Below are 19236 nucleotides of genomic sequence, written 5' to 3'. Positions count from 1 at the left end.
TAGAAGGGAGATGAAAGGGCCTGTTTCTTTAAGGAGGAATGAAAGGCTCAGGGTGGTTCAAAGGGAACAGAACACAGGAACAGAGAGGTGATGTAACCCCTGCCATCAGGTTCAAGAGTTGTACAGCTTCTGAAGAAGAGAAAACCCAGACAAGGAAAGCTTGGGATGCATCAGACCTGGGATGGCTTCCTTTAGAAAATCAACATGGTTTTGGAACACTGCTGAAAAGAATGAACTAAAACGGGAGAGATTTATTTCTTGAGCAAGAAGATGGGTATGTTGCTGGACTCCCAACTCCCAGAAGACCCGGGTAGCACAGCCACTGGTCAGTGATTATGGTTGTTGCATTGAGGAACACAGGTTCCCTATTCAAACCTACAGTAACCCCCAAAAGCTGCTGCGGCATGTATCTTACGTTACATAGGACACAGGTCTTCAACTGGTCCAGACTCGAGACCCACCTCTGGCTCCCAATGTGCACCATGGGATCCACTTTTACATGCTCACTTTTGATTTATACTTAATGGTACTAACAAGGTACATTGCTAATCCTGAGATGGCGATTCAGAAAGTCCAGTGTGGCAGCAACCGCTTGCCGCAACCTACCTGGGATGGCCTTGCAACCCCTTGGTTGGTCCTAACCTGTGTTGAAGACCTGTGACATAGCAGATACATCTCTGAAAGGCTGTTTGGTCCAAGTTAAGTTTACCTATGCAGTTCTTTAAGAAGTGCAAGGAGGAGCCTTGGAGTTGGCCACCAACAGTCTTTATTTAATTATGAATGGCATGGAGAAAGTGGACATAAGACTAGAACTTGTGGACATCAATTAAGCTGAATGTTGGAAGGTTCAGGACAGAGAAAAGAAATGACTTCTTCATGCAGCTCATGGACAACTCTGGATCTCGCTCCCCCATGAGGCAGTGATGGCCACCAGCCTAGGTGGCTTCAGAAGAGGATTAGACAAAGTTATGGAGAAGGAGAGGGCTATCAATGGCCACGATGGCTCTGCTTTACCTCCACAGCTGGATGTAAGTTCCCAAATGTCAGTTGCTGGAAATTGCAGGAGGGGAGAACGGGTTGCTGCACTAGATGGACCGTTGGCCTGATCCAGCAGCCTATTCTGATTTTCGTAAAGGTAAAGGACCCCTGACAGTTAAGTCCAGTTGCAGACAACTCTGGGGTTGCTGTGCTCATCTCGCTTTACAGGCCTAGGAAGCTGGCTTTTGTCCTCAAACAGTTTTTCCGGGTCATGTAGCAGCATGACTAAGCCGCTTCTGGCGAAACCAGAGCAGCGCACGGAAATGCCGTTTACCTTCCCGCCGGAGCAGTACGTATTTATCTACTTGCACTTTTTGGCGTGCTTTCAAACTGCTAGGTTGGCAGGAGCTGGGAGCTCACCCCGCCGCAGGGATTCGAACCGTTGACCTTCTGATCAGCACTCCCAAGAGGCTCAGTGGTTTAGACCATAGCATCACCCGTGTCCCAATGTTCTTAAGTGCCTCTAAATCTGTACAAGTGTGGACTCTCTGACTGATAAAGAACCCTGCATGGCCAGCATTCCTGATCACGTTCAGAACTTCTACTGGAATTTTACCCCAAGGCCTACCGACTGGTCAATCCATCGCAGTATTGCTGCTGTAAGTGTCAGCAGCTCTGCAGGTTCTCGGGCAGAATCCACCAACTTCCTATTCTTTTTCTTCATGCGCCAAGATGCCCAATGAGCTTCAGAAAACCCAGTTGAAGGTGATGGGTTGATCTCCCCTACCATCTGGTATTTGTCACTAATGCACAAATCTTCCACTACAGGCGGCAACCATTTCACACGGGGGCTTCCTTCCTCCTGCATACATCAGAGGAGCACATATAAGCACACCCTGTCCTGCACTCACACATTCACACTGTTCTGCCTTATTCTGGGTCATTGCCTGTACACAGAGAGAAGCTAGGGCTCTCAAACCACTGTTTTCTCCAGCAGCCACTTCCTGGGTCGATTGTTTAGGCAGCTGGGTACGTCTCTTGGTTTTTAAGAAACCTTGTATGTTCTCTTATCGGGAGTATGGTAAGGCAAGCCGCTGTGTAAAACCTCAAATGGGACAAAACATCTTGTATTTTCTTTTCTTTGAGCCGACAGGGAGAGAGAGAGGAAGAAAACCCACATATATATGGGATTTATCTTAAGATAAGATAAATCTCTCCCCAGCAGTTCCATTTACTTGCAGCGAGTTTCTCTTTGATATCGCTAAGTTGCATGGAAGCCTGTAGGGCCCGCAGTCAGATTAACGATCTGTAAGGAGTGTTTTGTAAGAGTTTTATCTGTGATTTCTCAAACAGACTTTTTCTCTTTTTTTAAAAAAAAAAATTATTTGGCATGCATGCAGGGATGGCATTAAGAGAGTGCTGCTCCAAAGCCCTTTTTAAAAGGGGCGCTTCTGTTCTGCACCGTACTTTCAGTTAAAAAAAAAAAAAGAGTAAAAAGTGTTATTTCAGCAGTCCTATAGGAATTATTCTTGATACACTATTTTGATTGTGTTTGCAAAGCTTGGAGGAGGATTACATGCAGGAAAAGGAAAAGTCTGCTTTTTCAGCGGGAACAGAGTAAGCCATACAAATACTGCATGTCTTAATTCAGACTAAGAAAGCAACACAAATTCTACAGTTGGGATACGTGATCAGAGATTCAGGGCTGCCTCTGGAAATGATATGTCTGCATCAAGTTCCTCTCCACTTCCTGCAATGCAGGTGTGGTGAACTTTTGTTACATGTACACCTCCACAACTCTCATATCTACCCTTTAGGACTCTCTGTCCTGGCTCTTGCTGGATAAAGAACTTGAACTGTGATCCCGATTTCTGTCAAAATATTTCATCTGTACAGCGGTACCTCGGGTGACATACACTTCAGGTTACATACGCTTCAGATTACAGACTTTGCTAACCCAGAAATAGTGCTTCAGGTTAATAACTTTGCTTCAGGATAAGAACAGAAATCGTGCTTTGGCAGCACGGCAGCCCCACCAGCTAAAGTGGTGCTTCAGGTTAAGAACAGTTTCAGGTTAAGTACGGACCTCCAGAACGAATTAAGTACTTAACCCGAGGTAGCACTGTACTGTGTATAGACAACACAAGGGTTAAAAAGCACAGTGGGTGATATGCCATCAGGTGGTAAGCATGGCTAAGCAATGGGTGACATGACCCAAAGTCTTTGCTTTGAAAGAGTGAGGTGGGTACAGCTTTAGTGCGGCAAGCAAAGCAAAAGGTAAAGGTAAAGAACCCTTGGACTGTTCAGTCCAGTCAAAGGCAACTATGGAGTTGTGGCGCTCATTTCGCTTTCAGGCCAAGGGAGCTGGTGTTTGTCTGCAGACAGCTTTCTGGGTCATGTGGCCAGCAGGACTAAAGCACCTCTGGCGCAACAGAACACCGTGACGAAAGCCAGAGGGCACGGAAACGCCATTTACCTTCCCGCTGCAGCGATACCTTTTTATCTACTTGCACTGGCGTGCTTTCGAACTGCTAGGTTGGCAAGAGCTGGGACCGAGCACTGGGAATCCCGTCACTGGGATTCGAACCACCGACCTTCCGATTGGCAAGTCCAAGAGGCTCAGTGATTTAGACCACAGCGATGGGCACTCCTTTAGGCAGATTGTACCATTACCCTCAGAGGCATGCTTAGCCTGTACAGTGGTACCTTGGGTTACAGACGCTTCAGGTTACAGACTCCGCTAACCCAGAAATAGTACCTTGGGTTAAGAACTTTGATTAAGGCTGAGAACAGAAATTGCTTGGCGGCGGCACTTGCGGCAGTGGGAGGCCCCATTAGCTAAAGTGGTACTTTAGATTAAGATCAGTTTCAGGTTAAGAACAGACCTCTAGAACAAATTAAGTTCTTAACCCAAGGTACCACTGTAGTAGAAACTGGGCTTTTAGTGTTGCAGATCCAGCTCTCTGAAATCAGTGACTAATCAATATCTGGCATGCACCTACTGAGCACATTTTTATTCTTTGTTTAAGAAAACTTTCCCTGGGGTGTAACCCACTTATTTGTGGAAGATCAGTTTTATATTTGATGAAATGCTTTCTTTGCTTTTAAAGTCTCTATGTATGTATGGTTTTTAAAAAAACTTTTGTTGTATTAATTTTCTTAATTAATTTTCTTGTTGTATTAAATTGGGACTACAATTCCCATCATCCCTGACCACTGGCCCTGTTAGCTAAGGATGATGGGAATTGTAGTCCCAAACATCTGGAGGGCTGGAGTTTGCCTATACCTGTCTTAGAGCATTATTCTGTGCTTTCTTTTTTGGCTCTGTATACCACTTGGATGGCTTTATGCCTTGAAGGGCTCCATAAATGTGTTTCTTACTATTAATGCCCCCCTTAATTCCCTTCCCCCCAAAAACTAAAAAGCCCCAAATGCTGTAACCTTTCCTCATAGGGGGAGTTATTCCAGCCCCTCTAGCATTTTGGTTGTCCTTTTCTACACACACACATATATATGTGTACGCAGGGGAAAGTTATATGAGCCTTTTCAGACCAGTTTTGGTAAGATTAGCCCAGGTGGTTGTCAAAATAGCTTGGGGGGCGGGGCTTCAAGGGGAAGCACTTGCTAGGAACAGAATAATTTGTTTGTTTGTTGCATTTTTAAAACCCACCTTTTTCTAGCTAATTTTCATTGAATGTTTTCAACATAAAAGTTGAAGGTTTTCTACGTTAAAAACCAAACCTGTCTAAAGACAAAAGAATAATGGAAAACCAAAACGAGAAAGAAAAATCAAGAACTAGAGAGACAGAAAAGATGAAGAAAAGAAGATATCCACTTTGGGCTCCAGGGAGGGTCTTTTCATGAGCCATGGGCATTCTCCAGCTATCTCTTGCCATTTCTGGCGCCATGCATACATGTGGTTACGTGTGGGTCGATCGTGCGAACAGCCAGGGCCAGATTTAGGTTTGATGAGGCCCTAAGCTACTGAAGGTAATGGGGCCCTTTATATGTCCAGCTGTCCTTTGTCAACAGCAAATTGTCACTGTTTTTTGTGTTGAATATATGCTATATGGTAATTTATGGACCTAAGGTAAAGGGACCCCTGACCATTAGGTACAGTCGTGGCTGACTCTGGGGTTGTGGCGCTCATCTCGCTTTATTGGCCGAGGGAGCCGGTGTACAGCTTCCGGGTCATGTGGCCAGCATGACTAAGCCACTTCTGGCTAACCAGAGCAGTGCACGGAAACACCATTTACCTTCCCACCAGAGCGGTACCTATTTATCTACTTGCACTTTTTGGCATGCTTTCGAACTGCTAGGTTGGCAGGAGCTGGGAGCTCACCCCGTCGCAGGGATTCGAACCGTGACCTGATCGGCAAGTCCTAGGCTCTGTGGTTTAACCCACAGTGCCACCCGCGTCCCATTTAGGGACCTAATAGTTATCTAAAGCCATTTGTATGTAACAAAATATGTATTTTTATCAAAGTAATTATTGGAAAAAAATTCTTTACATTTTTTGGGGGGCCCCAAAAGAGTGGGGCCCTAAGCTATAGCTTGTTTGGCTTATATGTAAATTCGGCACTGCATACACCTGTATAGTGGAGCTTGACTACACCCCAGAATCTTAAACAGCGATAAGCCTGCAGATGTGCAGGGGTTAATGCTGTTGACAGTCCGGATGAATTCAATGTGCATGGAGCCCAGCGGAGTCTCTGTCCAAGCCGAATGCCTATAACATACGTATAATTAAAATTTCAAGCAGGGCGCTTTGGTGATAGACATGGGCTGACCCTTCCTTTCTTGAGCAATTTCGCACCTGCAAATTTGGATCGCGACTCACAGCAGGGCCCAAATGCAGGAAGGTGCGAGATGAGCCTCAAGTGTCGTGGAGGACTTTGTCATCACAAGCAGAGCGCTTGCTTTCGTTGCAGTCGTGCTGCCAGGGCGGACAGAGGAGAATGATCCGTGAATGTCAGGGCTGCAAGGGAGGTTAACTTGGAAGTTAGCTTTTCAGGTAAAGGTAAAGGGGCCCCTGACCATTAGGTCCAGTCGCGGACAACTCTGGGGTTGCGGCGCTCATCTCGCTTTACTGGCCGAGGGAGCCGGCGTACAGCTTCTGGGTCATGTGGCCAGCATGACTAAGCCGCTTCTGGCGAACCAGAGCAGCGCACGGAAACGCCGTTTACCTTCCCGCCGGAGCGGTATCTATTCATCTACTTGCACTTTGACGTGCTTTCGAACTGCTAGGTTGGCAGGAGCTGGGACCGAACAGCAGGAGCTCACCCTGTCACAGAGATTTTAACCGCCGACCTTCTGATTGGCAAGCCCTAGGCTCTGTGGTTTAACCCACAGCGCCACCCACGTCCCAGCTTTTCAGGTAGAAACCATTAAGGTAGATGCAGCTCGGGATTAGATCTGTTCCAGATGTTCATTCAAAACTCCACCTATTCTGGTTTTGTAGAAGCTGAGCTACACCCATCCCGCCGTCCACCAGTTGCACAGGAATGGCATGGAATATAAACTGAGAGCAGAAAACAGTCTTCCTAAAAGTCTCTCTTTTTTCCTAAGGCTAAGTTTCTGTGAATGTGACCAACATGTTTTGAAGGTATATTGCGATAAGCTACAGTGCTTCTGAGATGTGGGGAAGCCTGTCTACCTCCCTATTGCAGCGGCTCTTTGCTTCTTGGTGCTTCTGTTCAGAGGCCTTAACACCTGTGGTGGCTATTCTGGGGTAAAAAACCCACCAGTTCTTTGCCATCTCATGAGGCAAAGAACTGAAAGAAGAAGAAGAAACTTTAAAATGGTTGCTAGTTAAAAGAAAGAGAAGGGAGTTTTCTTATGTTAATAGATGCTAGAGTGGTCTGTGCTAAAATACTGAGGGGAAGTGTCAGTATTGAAAGAATGGTTATTAAAAATTAAGGAATTTATCTGCTGTGAGCGAAATGAGGTACCTCTTGTTTAAAGGGAGGATAGCAAAAGAAATAAATAAACCAATTTGGAGACTGTGTTAGTATTTTTAAAATATTGAACTGCCATTAAGAATAGCTGTTCTCCTTTCTTATAAAAGAAATGCAGTTTTGAGCTTTAGAAATATTTTGATTACCTTTTTATTTCTTTTTTGCTGTTTAGTCAAACATTTTGTAATTGTGTTTGGACTCAGAGATTGTGTGTGTGTGTGTGTGTGTGTGTGTGTGTGGATATATACCCTCAAACAAGAAAATTAAAATGTGAAACAAATTACCTCCTTTAAAATCACCTTTTCGGTTGTCTGGAGCTTACATGATGGAGCCGGCCTATTCAGATGGAAGCCAAACGGAAATGTTGTGAAGATGAAAGCATTTTAAAATCCCCGGCTTGATTTTTAATTTTCAAAAGCGATATTGCTGGAACGTGCTACCAATCCCTGGTGACATTTAGGGAAACGAGCTTTCGGGAACTACTTCAGTAGCTCGGGGTGGTTGATATTCCTGCGTTTCACGGCTGTTTTGAAAAAGATCACAAAGGTTTTAGGAAATTAAGAGGCAGGAAACTTACTGGCAGAGAGTTATTTGCTGGGTTGTCTTTTTTTTTTAGGACAACACAGGGAGAAAATGATGCAATGGGAGAGAGATGATCGGGGGGGAGAGAGCTTCCCCCGTTTATCTCAGCAGGAGGAAGCCTCCAGATGCTGATGTACTACAACTCCCATCATCCCTGACCATTAGCCATGCAGGCAGGAGTCTGATGGGAATCAGAGCACAGCAACATCTGGAATGCCACAGGTTCCTCACAGAATGATCTGTAGCATTCCTGCCAAGGCAAGGAGAAAGTATGAGGGAGACAGTGGAACAGCGCCAGTGCTTTTCCCCCCGGGGGTATGCATACCCCTAAACATTTTGTGAATCTAAGTTTGGCCTCATTGAGGGGCAGTATTTCCATATGAGTAGAAACATGAGAGTACCCCTAAACATTTTTTAATAATAATAATATAATATATCATTTATACCCCACCCATCTTGCTGGGCTTCCCCAGCCACTCTGGGCGGCTTCCAACAAAATATTAAAATACAGTAATGCATCAAACATTAAAAGCTTCCCTAAACAGGGCTGCCTTCAGATGTCTTCTAAAAGTCTGGTAGTTGTTCTCTTTGACATCTGGTGGGAGGGCGTTCCACAGGGCAGGTGCCACTACCGAGAAGGCCCTTTGTCTGGTTCCTTGTAACTTAGCTTCTCGCAGTGAGGGAACCACCAGAAGGCCCTCAGGGCTGGACCTCAGTATCCGGGCAGAATGATGGGGGTGGAGATGCTCCTTCAGGTATAATGGGCCGAAGCCGTTTAGGGCTTTAAAGGTCAGCACCAACACTTTGAATTGTTCCTGGAAATGTACTGGGAGCCAATGTAGGTCTTTCAAGACTGGTGTTATGTGGTCTCGGCAGCTCCTCCCAGTCACCAGTCTGGCTGTCGCATTCTGGATTAATTGCAGTTTGCGGGTCACCTTCAAAGGTAGCTCCACATAGAGCACATTGCAGTAGTCCAAGTGGGAGATAACCAGAGCATGTACCACTCTGGCGAGACAGTCTGCAGGCAGATAGGGTCTCAGCCTACGTACCAGATGGAGCTGGTAAACAGCTGCCCTGGACACAGATTTGACCTGTGCTTCCATGGACAGCTGTGAGTCCAAAATGACTCCCAGGCTGCGCACCTGGTCCTTCAGGGGCACAGTTACCCCATTCAGTACCAGAGAGTCCTCCACACCTGCCCGCCTCCTGTCCCCCCAAAACAGTACTTCTGTCTTGTCAAGATTCAACCTCAATCTTTTTTTAGAAAAAGAAGCACTGAACAGTGCCGTGCAGTGTGCCCCACCCATTACCCCCACATGCAACCAGAGATGACCTGGCAGTTGCACCCCTGTAATGAACAGCGGAGGAAAGCCCATAGCTCAGGGCTAGATCGTCTGCTTTGCATGCAGTCCCCTGCACAGGGCTTGGAATGTCCCCTACCCAGGAGAGCTGCTGTCTATCAGCACGGACAGTTCCGGGCTTGATGGACCAATGGTCTGGCTCAGCCTTATAAAGAAACTGGCTTTATATGGCTACTAGCCGCAAAGGCTAGGCGGTACCTCAGAGATAGTAGGCCTCTGAATGCCAGTTGCTGGAAATCGGAGGTGGGAAGGATTCTGCTGTGCTCAGGTCCTGCTTGTGGGCTTGGCATGGTCCTCTGGTTGGCCACTGTGAGAACAGGATGCTGGACTAGATGGGCCATTGGCCGGATCCAGCAGGGCTCTTCTTACATTCCCTAACTCTGTGTCAGGTGTGCGTGCAGGAGCCAGGCCCTGTGACCAATAGGACTCTGCAGGACTGGGGCCTTCCTAAGTTTGTTCTGAAGAGGCAAGACGCGGCCACACAGGTGAGGCCGATTGGTAACCCACAGCACCTGGTGGCAAGAGCCGGGAAGGGATATAAGGTCAGCAGTTTCTCTTTGGCTCTTTGCCACAGAACCCCTTCACTGCCTTGCTGTGTTTGGTTCCTTGACTCCTTGCTTCTTGATCCTCGGACCCCTGACTTTGTGACTCCTAGTTTCCTTTATTTTTTAAAAAAATAATATTTATTAGAGTTTTACGGGTTACAGAAAGAAAAAAGAGAAAACACCAAATTAAACAAAAACAAAACAACACATCACAATAAGAAAAGAGAAAAAAAACAGAAAAATAGAAACAATTAAAAACACAAGAAATATTCCCATAACTTATCTTTCATTTGCTTGTTTCCTTGACCTCCTCACACCTCCCTTTTTTGTGTTGTAGTTCGGTTAGCTATTTCAGCAAATCCTTTCCATCTTTCCCAGTTTTTGTCCTATAATTTATCTTGATATAATCTAACTTTACCTTTCCTCCTTTCACCAATTAACAATCTATTTTTACTTAATCCTTTATAACATTTCTACTAAAGCCACATAACTTCATTCCAACATCCTTCTAACATTCATGTAACTCCTTGTTTCCTGACCCTCAGACCCTTGGCTTCCTGACTCCCATTCCTTCTCCCACCCTGCCATCTTGCCCCCGGTCCCAACGTCCCCAGCCGGGACTTTGATCACCTGTGAATCGGACCATGACACTCTGAAGCTCATTCCAACCCCGCTTCTATCTCAACTGTTGCCTTCTCAAGCTGCCTCATCTCAGACTTTGCCATTCCCTTTCTGTTCTGTCCCTTCTTTCATCTTTAAACATGATGGGGTGTGTGTGTGGTTTTATTTTTTGAATTTCATACCTCAACTGAACTGACATTGACTCGAGTGGCACTTTGAAAAACTTCCCTTGGCAGATTATTACTATTATTATTATTTTTTAAAAAAGAATGCATTTGAAGCACGACAAAGAGCATAGATTGCTATCTTCAGTAGATTTCCCTCTCATGTTAACAACTGAAATCTCAGGTGTAGTGTTGAGGGAGCTGATTGGCAGGCAGTGGTGAAGGATTCGGAGAGGGGTGTTTTTAATTTTCAGAGCTGTTCTCATTTTCAGGATGTGAAAGCTCTCATTATCTCTGGACACACACCCATAAAGCACATATTGTAGGGGTTGCCAACCTTTCACACATGGGCACCAGTTCTCTCCATGGAAGGTCCATGAAAGGTCTCTGTAAATGCGCCCTCAGAAATCTATGCTGCTCGGTTTCTGCTTGCATTGGCTCACCAGTGGAAGCCTTGGATCAGACACTTGCTCTCCTTACCATTCAGAGCAGAAGAGAGGCAGAAAGAGCTTTTTTCCATAAGTGAGCATGGCAGTGGCTGATTTAATTGCCTTCCTCCTCCCCGCCCCCTTCATTAATTGGGGATAAAATCTACACCACTTTATGCTCCTCCCTGCTCTTTTAGATGTGGCCATTTGGTGCAATACCACAAAGACCCCTTTGACAGCCATTTTGTGACTGGCACCCACAGCACTTCTGCAAAATCCCACATGTGCCTGCTGGCCCTACAAAGGTTGATGGCCCAACCTGTGGTGTCATCTTTGTCCTGTTCTGCCGGCTCTTTGTCCTGTCCTGCAGAGCCAGTGTGGTGTGGTGGTTAAGAGCGGTAGACTCGTAACCTGGTGAACCGGGTTCGCGTCTCCGCTCCTCCACATGCAGCTGCTGGGTGACCTTAGGCTAGTCACACTTCTCTTAAGTCTCTCAGCCTCACTCACCTCACAGAGTGTTTGGGGGAGGAAGGGAAAGGAGAATGTTAGCCACTTTGAGACTCCTTCGGGTAGTGATAAAGCAGGATATCAAATCCAAACTCTTCTTCAGCAGAGGAGTTGAGGTAGCAAAGTAGGTCAAGTCAGCTCTGGGAGCAGGTCATCAAAGTCCAGACAAGTCTCTCTAAGCATGTCTGGAGGCTGGGCAGTCCCAGTGGGCCCTACTGGCTGAGACTTGTCTCAGGCAAGCACTGGGGCTACCCAAGGCTTTGTCTATGCATCAGTTGGCCCTGTGTCCTTGAGGAACTGGCTGTGGTGACTTCAAGGCCCCATGTCTGATTCGACAGGATTAGGATGTCATTGGGAGCTCACTATCCAAGTCCAAGGATGGTGGGAAAGCTAAGAGGAAGGGTGGAACCATAACTTTCCTGATTTTTAGTTACAGATAGGTAGCCGTGTTGGTCTGCCATAGTCAAAACAAAAGAAATTCCTTCCAGTAGCACCTTAAAGACCAACTAAGTCAGTTCTTGGTATGAGCTTTCATGTGCATGCACACTTCTTCAGATACACTGAAACAGATACACTGAAATTTCCTGATTTTTGTATTTCACATTTCCAGGCATGTTTAAGCTTTCTTGACATTCTTTATTATTATTATTATTATTATTATTATTATTATTATTATTATTATTATTAATACAGGGATTCTCCAGGACAGCAGCAGTCTGCGCCTCTTCCTCTTGATATGTGGTCTGCGAAGAGTCAAGGATCCTCTTTATTTAGTGGATGCTTTTTCAGGTTGGTACCCCCTTTCGTTATTTTTCGCTTTGTAGCAAATGCAGGATTGGTTTTGATTCATTATGTTTCTGTGATTCTGTTCATTTCAAGGGATCCCAAAGAGGCTTACAAACGATAAATAATGATAGCATGATGGAACGTAATAGAACATCACAGACACAGCACAAAACATTTAGAATCATTAACAAATTGTCCGTGAAACGATGGCACTCTGTTAAACCGTGTTAACAAAGCAACAACTAAAAAATAAATTCAGGTAGGTAGCTGCGTTGATCTGACGCAGCCGAAATAAATAAATAAAAAATAAAAAATTGTGCAGTAGCACCTTATAGACCAACTAAGTTTGTTCTGGTATAAGCTTTCGTGTTTCTCTGTCTTGTGATTCCTGATGTCAGATTTATGTCCATTTATCCTTTGGCGTAGGGTTTGGCCTGTTTGTCCAATACAGTGGTACCTCAGGTTAAGTACGTACTTAATTCATTCCGGAGGTCCGTTCTTAACTTGAAACTGTTCTTAACCTGAAGCACCACTTTAGCTAATGGGGCCTCCTGCTGCAAAGTTCTTAACCCGAGGTATTATTTCTGGGTTAGCGGAGTCTGTAACCTGAAGTGTATGTAACCTGAAGCTTATGTAACCCGAGGTACCACTGTATAGAGAGCTGAAGGGCACTGTTGGCATTTGATGGCATACACAATGTTAGAAGATGAGCAATTAAATAGGCCTGAGATAGTCTATAAGGTGCTACTGGACAATTTTTTATTTTTATTTTTTTATTTCAACTAAAAAAATAAGCTAAACATCACAATTAAAGCAAAATTCACTTTATATGATTAACAAATCAATACAGTGTTTATAATCTACAAGGCAATATCAACAAAGCAGCAGCCAAAAAACAAACTAGCGCTATTAAGTTCATACATACACTCTCCACACCCCTATGACTCATAATATTTCCCTCTATTCAGTCCATTAAAGAGACACATACACATAATATTCATGGCAGCAGCTCCCTTGTGAAAGGTTCCTGGAGGTGGAGCAGCGTCTCCTGATGGCAAACAGAGTCTCTCCAACCCCCCACCCCCCATAGTTCTTCCTCTGGAAACAGCTCCTTTATGAAGGCTCCTAAGGTGGAGGGGCAAGGCAGGTGGGAAAAGCCATTACCTGCTGACCAACGCCAAATCTTTCTTGCCTGCCCCTGATAGTCCCACTTGGCTCAGTAGTTCCTGCCCCAGCCCTTCTCCAACCTGATGTCCTCCTGAGGTTGATGGACTCCCATCAGCCCAAAGCAGTCTGCTAGCTGGGTCCAGTGGGATCTGGAGCCTTGGGATCTTGGAGGGCGCCAGGTTGGGGAAAGGCTGACACAATGAGAAATGAGGCCCAAGCCATCAGGTTGGGCAAGGCCATGGAATATTTTTTTAAAGGAAAGGTCAATAAGTCTGTACTGAACACAGAATCAGGGGCAGGGCCTGGATGCCAGTGTGTTTGTGTGTGTGTTTATGTGTGTGAGAGACAGAGAAGAGAGAGAGAGTTGGAGGGGAAAGGCTTCAGGGAGACAGCTCTGAGCACAAGTATTTACACTTGTATTGAAGAGAAACCATGAAAGTGACAAGGCTTCGGAACTGACCCTCAGTAAGAGAACATTGATTAAGCAGTGAATTTAATCATCAGGCTAATCCAGTCACTCTGTGCTAAAGCTGAGCTGTAAATTCTGCTCACTAAATATGAACATGGGGTAGTAATCCACTTCGCTGCTACATAGGACTGTCACCTGGTTTAAGAAATCTTAGCAGGCTGATTGTGTGAGGTTCAGTCAAATAATTGGCCAGGTGTTTGTACATTTGCAGATGAAGGAAGCAGAACCACTGGGGTGGGTGGGTGGAGAGCCATAGATCATGTGTGTGTGCTTGTCACTGCAGGCAGCATCCAGGAAGAGATGTTCTCATGTACGAGTGGGAGACAGGAGGGAGAATGCCTTTTCTAGCACTATACTAAAATAAGTAACAACTTGTTTATTAATTTGTTGGGACAGAACGTTGTTTTTCTTTAGAACTAGCAACCTTGTGCCTGGTGTTGCTTAGGAATTCTTAAGGGACAAAGAAAATAATATTGGTGTGGTTTTGGAATCTGGTTTTAAATCAGTGCGGTTTTGACAAGTTCAATCCTCCATCTTGATTCAAAATGGCATCCAATTTTATCCAAGCATAGATGAAAACTTGCTCCTTGAACTCAGGAAGCATCATGCAAAATTTGGTTACCGACTCTTATGAGATGTCCAAATGCATAAAGCAAACAACTTTCCAAAATATATAGTAGACTGTTGTTTTATTCACATGCAGATTTGATTGATTGAATAATTCATTAAGATGCATATGATTTGATCAAGTATGGTTTCTTTAACTGAGCTACAGGAGGGCCAGAAGACCATGGCTAGGAGAGAGAGCAGGTAGGACCTGTATCTGAAGGGACTCTGCAAAATGTAGGGCAATTGGAAAAATCACAATGTCTTGGCCTCAGTCCCCCAGCTGTGAATTGGGCATAATGGCTGTCGGGTTTGCCAGAATGACTGATACAACAGCACAACAGTGATTGTGAAGAGCTTTCCAGTATCGCGTCTGCTATGGTAATGCAGAGTTCAGTTCCTGTTACCCTGACCAGTACATCTGTGTTCATTGACTTTTCACGAGTGCCTCCCTCCAGAAACAGCAAAATAACTTTGTGGTTGATTAATTAATTAGTTTTAAGTCTGCTGCCCAGTAGGTTGGGGGCACCTTCCTTTTTTTTTAATGAGTCAAAATTTGCATAAACCAATTAACTGATGGATTGCCCGAGTTTCTCTTTACAATGCCCTAACCAGAACAATATGACGCTTATTTTCCTGTAACCAGAACTCTCTCCTGTTGTTTGATAGAATGGCACCGAGAGGAGCCCAGCACACACCTGATTATAATTGGACCCGCAGTAAGTTTCCCTGCTTCCTTTGTAAGCATTCTTTCTAAATATAAATTCTTTGCATGAATTTGTTTTCATGTGCTAGGGCAGGCAGGCGCTGTTAAGTCTATAGCCCCCCACTGAGAAGGAGTCATCCCTCAAAACTGCTGTGTGGGGCTTCCACCAGAATGTCTTGCTAGATTATGCCCCGTGGGTCAGATCTCTCTGCCATTAAGGTCACACTAAACCAAAGATTGCCAGCCTGGGGCCCGTACATGCCAGTGTGCCCACTAGTACCTCCTACGGCACCCGCATATGGTCTCAGCAGGTATCCCCTCAAAAACCCATAATGCTCCTTCTACTCACTTCCAGTTTGCACAATTGTATTTTTTGTTTTTTAGGCCATCTAAAAATGTTAAAGGGACGTGGGTGGCGCTGTGGGTTAAACCACAGAGCCTAGGACTTGCCGATCAGAAGGTTGGCAGTTCGAATCCCCACGACGGGGTGAGCTCCCATTGCTCAGTCTCTGCTCTTGCCAACCTAGCAGTTTGAAAGCATGGCAAAGTGCAAGTAGATAAATAGGTACTACGCCGGCTCCCTCGGCCAGTAAAGCGAGATGAGTGCCGCAACCCCAGTCGGCCACTACTGGACCTAATGGTCAAGGGTCCCTTTACCTTTACCTTAAAAATGTTTAAGTAAAATATAACCCACTAAATTGCCTCTGCTCCTCATAGAATTTCTGTTTTTAAAAGGTTTTTTTTAAAAAAAAAGTTTAGTGTTTGTTGGTGTGGAGTGGGGGTAGGATAGCCACAAGAGACCCAAAATCACCTGATGCAATCTCTGCCTTTCACGGTGTGATAAAAGGATGTCACATGGAGGAGGGAGAAAGGTTGTTTTCTGCTGCTCCAGAGAAGCGGACACGGAGCAATGGATCCAAACTACAAGAAAGAAGATTCCACCTAAACATTAGGAAGAACTTCCTGACAGTAAGAGCTGTTCGACAGTGGAATTTGCTGCCAAGGAGTGTGGTGGAGTCTCCTTCTTTGGAGGTCTTTAAGCAGAGGCTTGACAACCATCTGTCAGGAGTGCTCTGATGGTGTTTCCTGCTTGGCAGGGGGTTGGACTCGATGGCCCTTGTGGTCTCTTCCAACTCTATGATTCTATGTGTGGAGTTCTCCTTCAATCAGCTTGACGAAGTGGCTGCTCAAACACAAATGAAGACACAACACATAGGCTAATAACTGTTAAATCATATGCAATAGAATATCATTCAAAAGGTAAAAATGAATCTATTGGAGTTCATATATGCAGTGTAACAGACTAGTGGCGCAGAAGGTCAAGCCATGTGTTCAAGATAGGCGTCAAAGGTCAGTCTCACAATGGCTATTCAAAGATTTCAACAAAAAACGACTAAGAAGTCTAAAAAGTAAGGTTTTCGCAAATGTTTTCCAAAAATTCCAATGGAGGATGTCCCAAAAGTCTCAAGGACAGTGTTTCCGGAATGATACTACTGTTTCGTGATAGTCTTCACCAGCTGAAAATACAATACAAAGCATACAACCAATGAACAATAACAGAACTGAGAGCCAGTGTGGTGTAGTGGTTAAGAGTGATAGACTCATAATCTGGGAAACCGGGTTCGATTCCCCACTCCTCCACATGCAGCTGCTGGGTGACCTTGGGCTAGTCACACTTCTCTGAAGTCTCTCAGCTCCACTCACCTCACAGAGTGTTTGTTGTGGGGGAGGAAGGGAAAGGAGAATGTTAGCCACTTTGAGACTCCTTCGGGTAGTGATAAAGCGGAATATCAAATCCAAACTCTCCTACTTGCATACACATTGTATATTGAAACAGAATATACAAAACAAGTTTGTTAACCTGTGGGACTCATTGCCCTTGGATGTTCCGAGTGCCGGTAACATCACTGAGTCCGCAAGAAGACCAAGCTACACGCTCACACATGACAAATTTTTATTTTGTAGTTTAAAAGCAAATGCAAAGGTCCAAAACCGGATTGGAACCACAAGCCTTTTTAAAGGCTACGGATCGGGTGCCGGGGAGGAGCGTGGTGCTTTGAGTCCTCTGCTATCCCTGCCGAGCGCAGCCGCATGCCATCCGGCGGAGAGCGCTGACTTCTTCTATTGAAAATTTGGACCCAAAAGAAGAACCCGTGAGTAATTGGAATATGGACTAAAAAGAGGGATAAATTTTTAGAATTTGGAGCGAACGGGGGAGGTGGAAAAAAGGAAGTCAGCCCCCCCCCGAATTGTAGAAGAGCCAAAACAAAGGACTGGATAACTAAGATCGAGAAGAACCTTATCTTGCCGAACTAGCAACTTCGCGAGGGAAATTTATAAGATTGAGCTGGAGGAGAAAAGTGGAATTTGTATTAAAAAGTAACCCCCCCGGAATCCCTGGAGCGATTCGTGAAAATGCCTGGAGAAGAACAACGGAGGTTTTGACAGCTGTCAAAGAGCTGTCAAAACGGAAGAATGAAATTGAGACTTTGTTATGAGGACTTTGCCGGCTACATTTGTTATAAATTGGAGATAAATTGTTTCAAATAAGGATTTATAAGTTATTTGGACTGGCGGATGTGATCTGGAAGGGAACTTTGTTATTGTAATCCACCTAGAGGAGCTGAGGGACATTGCATGTGTTTTCGATGGGAAACTTGAACAGTTGGATAGAACTTTTAATCTCCTGGGAAACTGCAGAAATGGAACATTATTTTGTCTACAGTGGCCTACACTTTACTGGAAACAATGGATTAATCTGTTGAAAAATGAAAGGAACATGATGTAATGTTTTGCTCCTGAATAACAAGCCTCTGTAGAGACACTAGAAGCCTTTGGAAAAAGAACATTTCTGTGAGGGAACAGGGAAGTAAAAAGGAGGAGAGTGATTGACAAGAACAAGGAAACAACAAGAACTGGACAGAATGTGGGAACATTTGGGATATCCAGATTTGACAAGCTTATGGATATAAAATTGGAGTTTATACTCCTGGATATAAAAATCTGGATAGAAGAAATGGGCCCCCTTTGATAGACTCCTTCTATGATTGGACATCTGTAATTTTAAAAATGCCAGAAGTTTAATATATGCCATTTAAAAAAAAAAAAAAAAAAGACCGGTAAAGAACCAGAGGGATGTGGGTTTAGTGAAAGGTGGGTTCATCAGGAAGACACTAGAAGTGGAGGGATAGGGGGAACGCAACAGGGAAAGAGGGGAGGGAAATTTGGAATCCAAAGGTTGTAAAATTATTGTTTGTTTTTATTCTATTTTCATCTGTATTATATCTGAAAGGGGGGAACTCGTGGAAGGGAATAGGTCGACCTTAGGGGATGGAAATTTGGATAAATTGAGTTATTGATGATGAGTGTATTTTGGGAATAAGAATTTGTTGAATATCATTGCTTTTTTGGAAGATTTGGAACACAAGAGGGGGTGGGGAGGGGAAGTCCTGGATATTGGAAAAAGTTTATGAATTGGATTTTATTTGTTTTAATTTGGAAAACCTTAATAAAAATTATTTAAAAAAAAAACAAAACCGGATTGGAACCACAAGGCAGAGAGAGAGAGAGAGAGAGAGAGAGAGAGAGAGAGAGAGAGAGAAGAAAGAACATTTCATTTGTGCTGTTTCCTGTTTTAAAAATCAGACCCCCCCTGCCCCCAGCTGCAGTTTGGCTCCATCTGTGCTGTTTGCTCTTTTGAAATATAGATCGTCCTTCTTGACCTCTGTACCAAGCAGGATCAAACATGTCCTGTGACTGCTACCAACAGCTCATCTCTGTGTTCTGGCTATTTTGAAGCCATTCCTGCCGGTCTTGCGTTTGCACATAATTAACAGATGTCAGCTGGTAGCAAACGACTGAGATTTCTGTCTGGCAAGAGTCTGCACAGAATTCCAGCTGACAATGAAAGTGGCAGGGGAGATACGCCCCCGGTAAAACAGATTTACTGGAATCCAGCGAGAAACTTTGCAGTGCTAAGAAAGTTTGAAGTCGAGAGCCGTGGGGTGGGAAGAGAAGTAATGGAAAACAAATGCCCTTCAGGTTAAATTCTCCAGGGTAGGTTCTCCAATGCAGCAACTAATATCAGAGTTAACCCCCCCCCCCCGGGAGGGATGTAAGGGAGCAGAAGAGGGAATTCTTTATATCAATAATATAATTTTATATACAGTGGTACCTCTGGTACGTTCTGGACCCCTGTTCACATCCAGAAGCGAACGCAACCCACGTCCGCGGGTCGTAATTTGCCACTTCCGCGCATGCCTGTGATGTCATTTTGACCTGCGCATGTGCAAGTGGCGAAACCCGGAAGTAACATGCTCCGTTACGTCCGGGTCGCCGCAGCGCGCAACCCAAAAATAC

General features: G+C 44.7%; 1 protein-coding gene across 2 annotated transcripts in view; it reads left to right on the top strand.

Annotated features, from left to right (window-relative positions):
• The window catches only part of GLT1D1 (glycosyltransferase 1 domain containing 1), a 59684-nt gene that overhangs the window by 21687 nt on the left and 18761 nt on the right, over positions 1–19236 (top strand). For both annotated transcript variants that reach the window (XM_081893434.1, XM_081893433.1), the window contains 2 exons: positions 11837–11932; positions 14841–14890. In XM_081893434.1, coding sequence (XP_081749560.1) covers positions 11837–11932; positions 14841–14890 — 146 coding nt within the window. The remainder of the gene's footprint in view (positions 1–11836; positions 11933–14840; positions 14891–19236) is intronic.

This window comes from Podarcis melisellensis, assembly GCF_964234715.1.
Source record: "Podarcis melisellensis genome assembly, chromosome: 16".
NCBI lineage: Eukaryota > Metazoa > Chordata > Lepidosauria > Squamata > Lacertidae > Podarcis > Podarcis melisellensis.
Note: the sequence above shows the minus strand (reverse complement) of the source record. Positions and strands in the feature narration are given on the sequence as shown.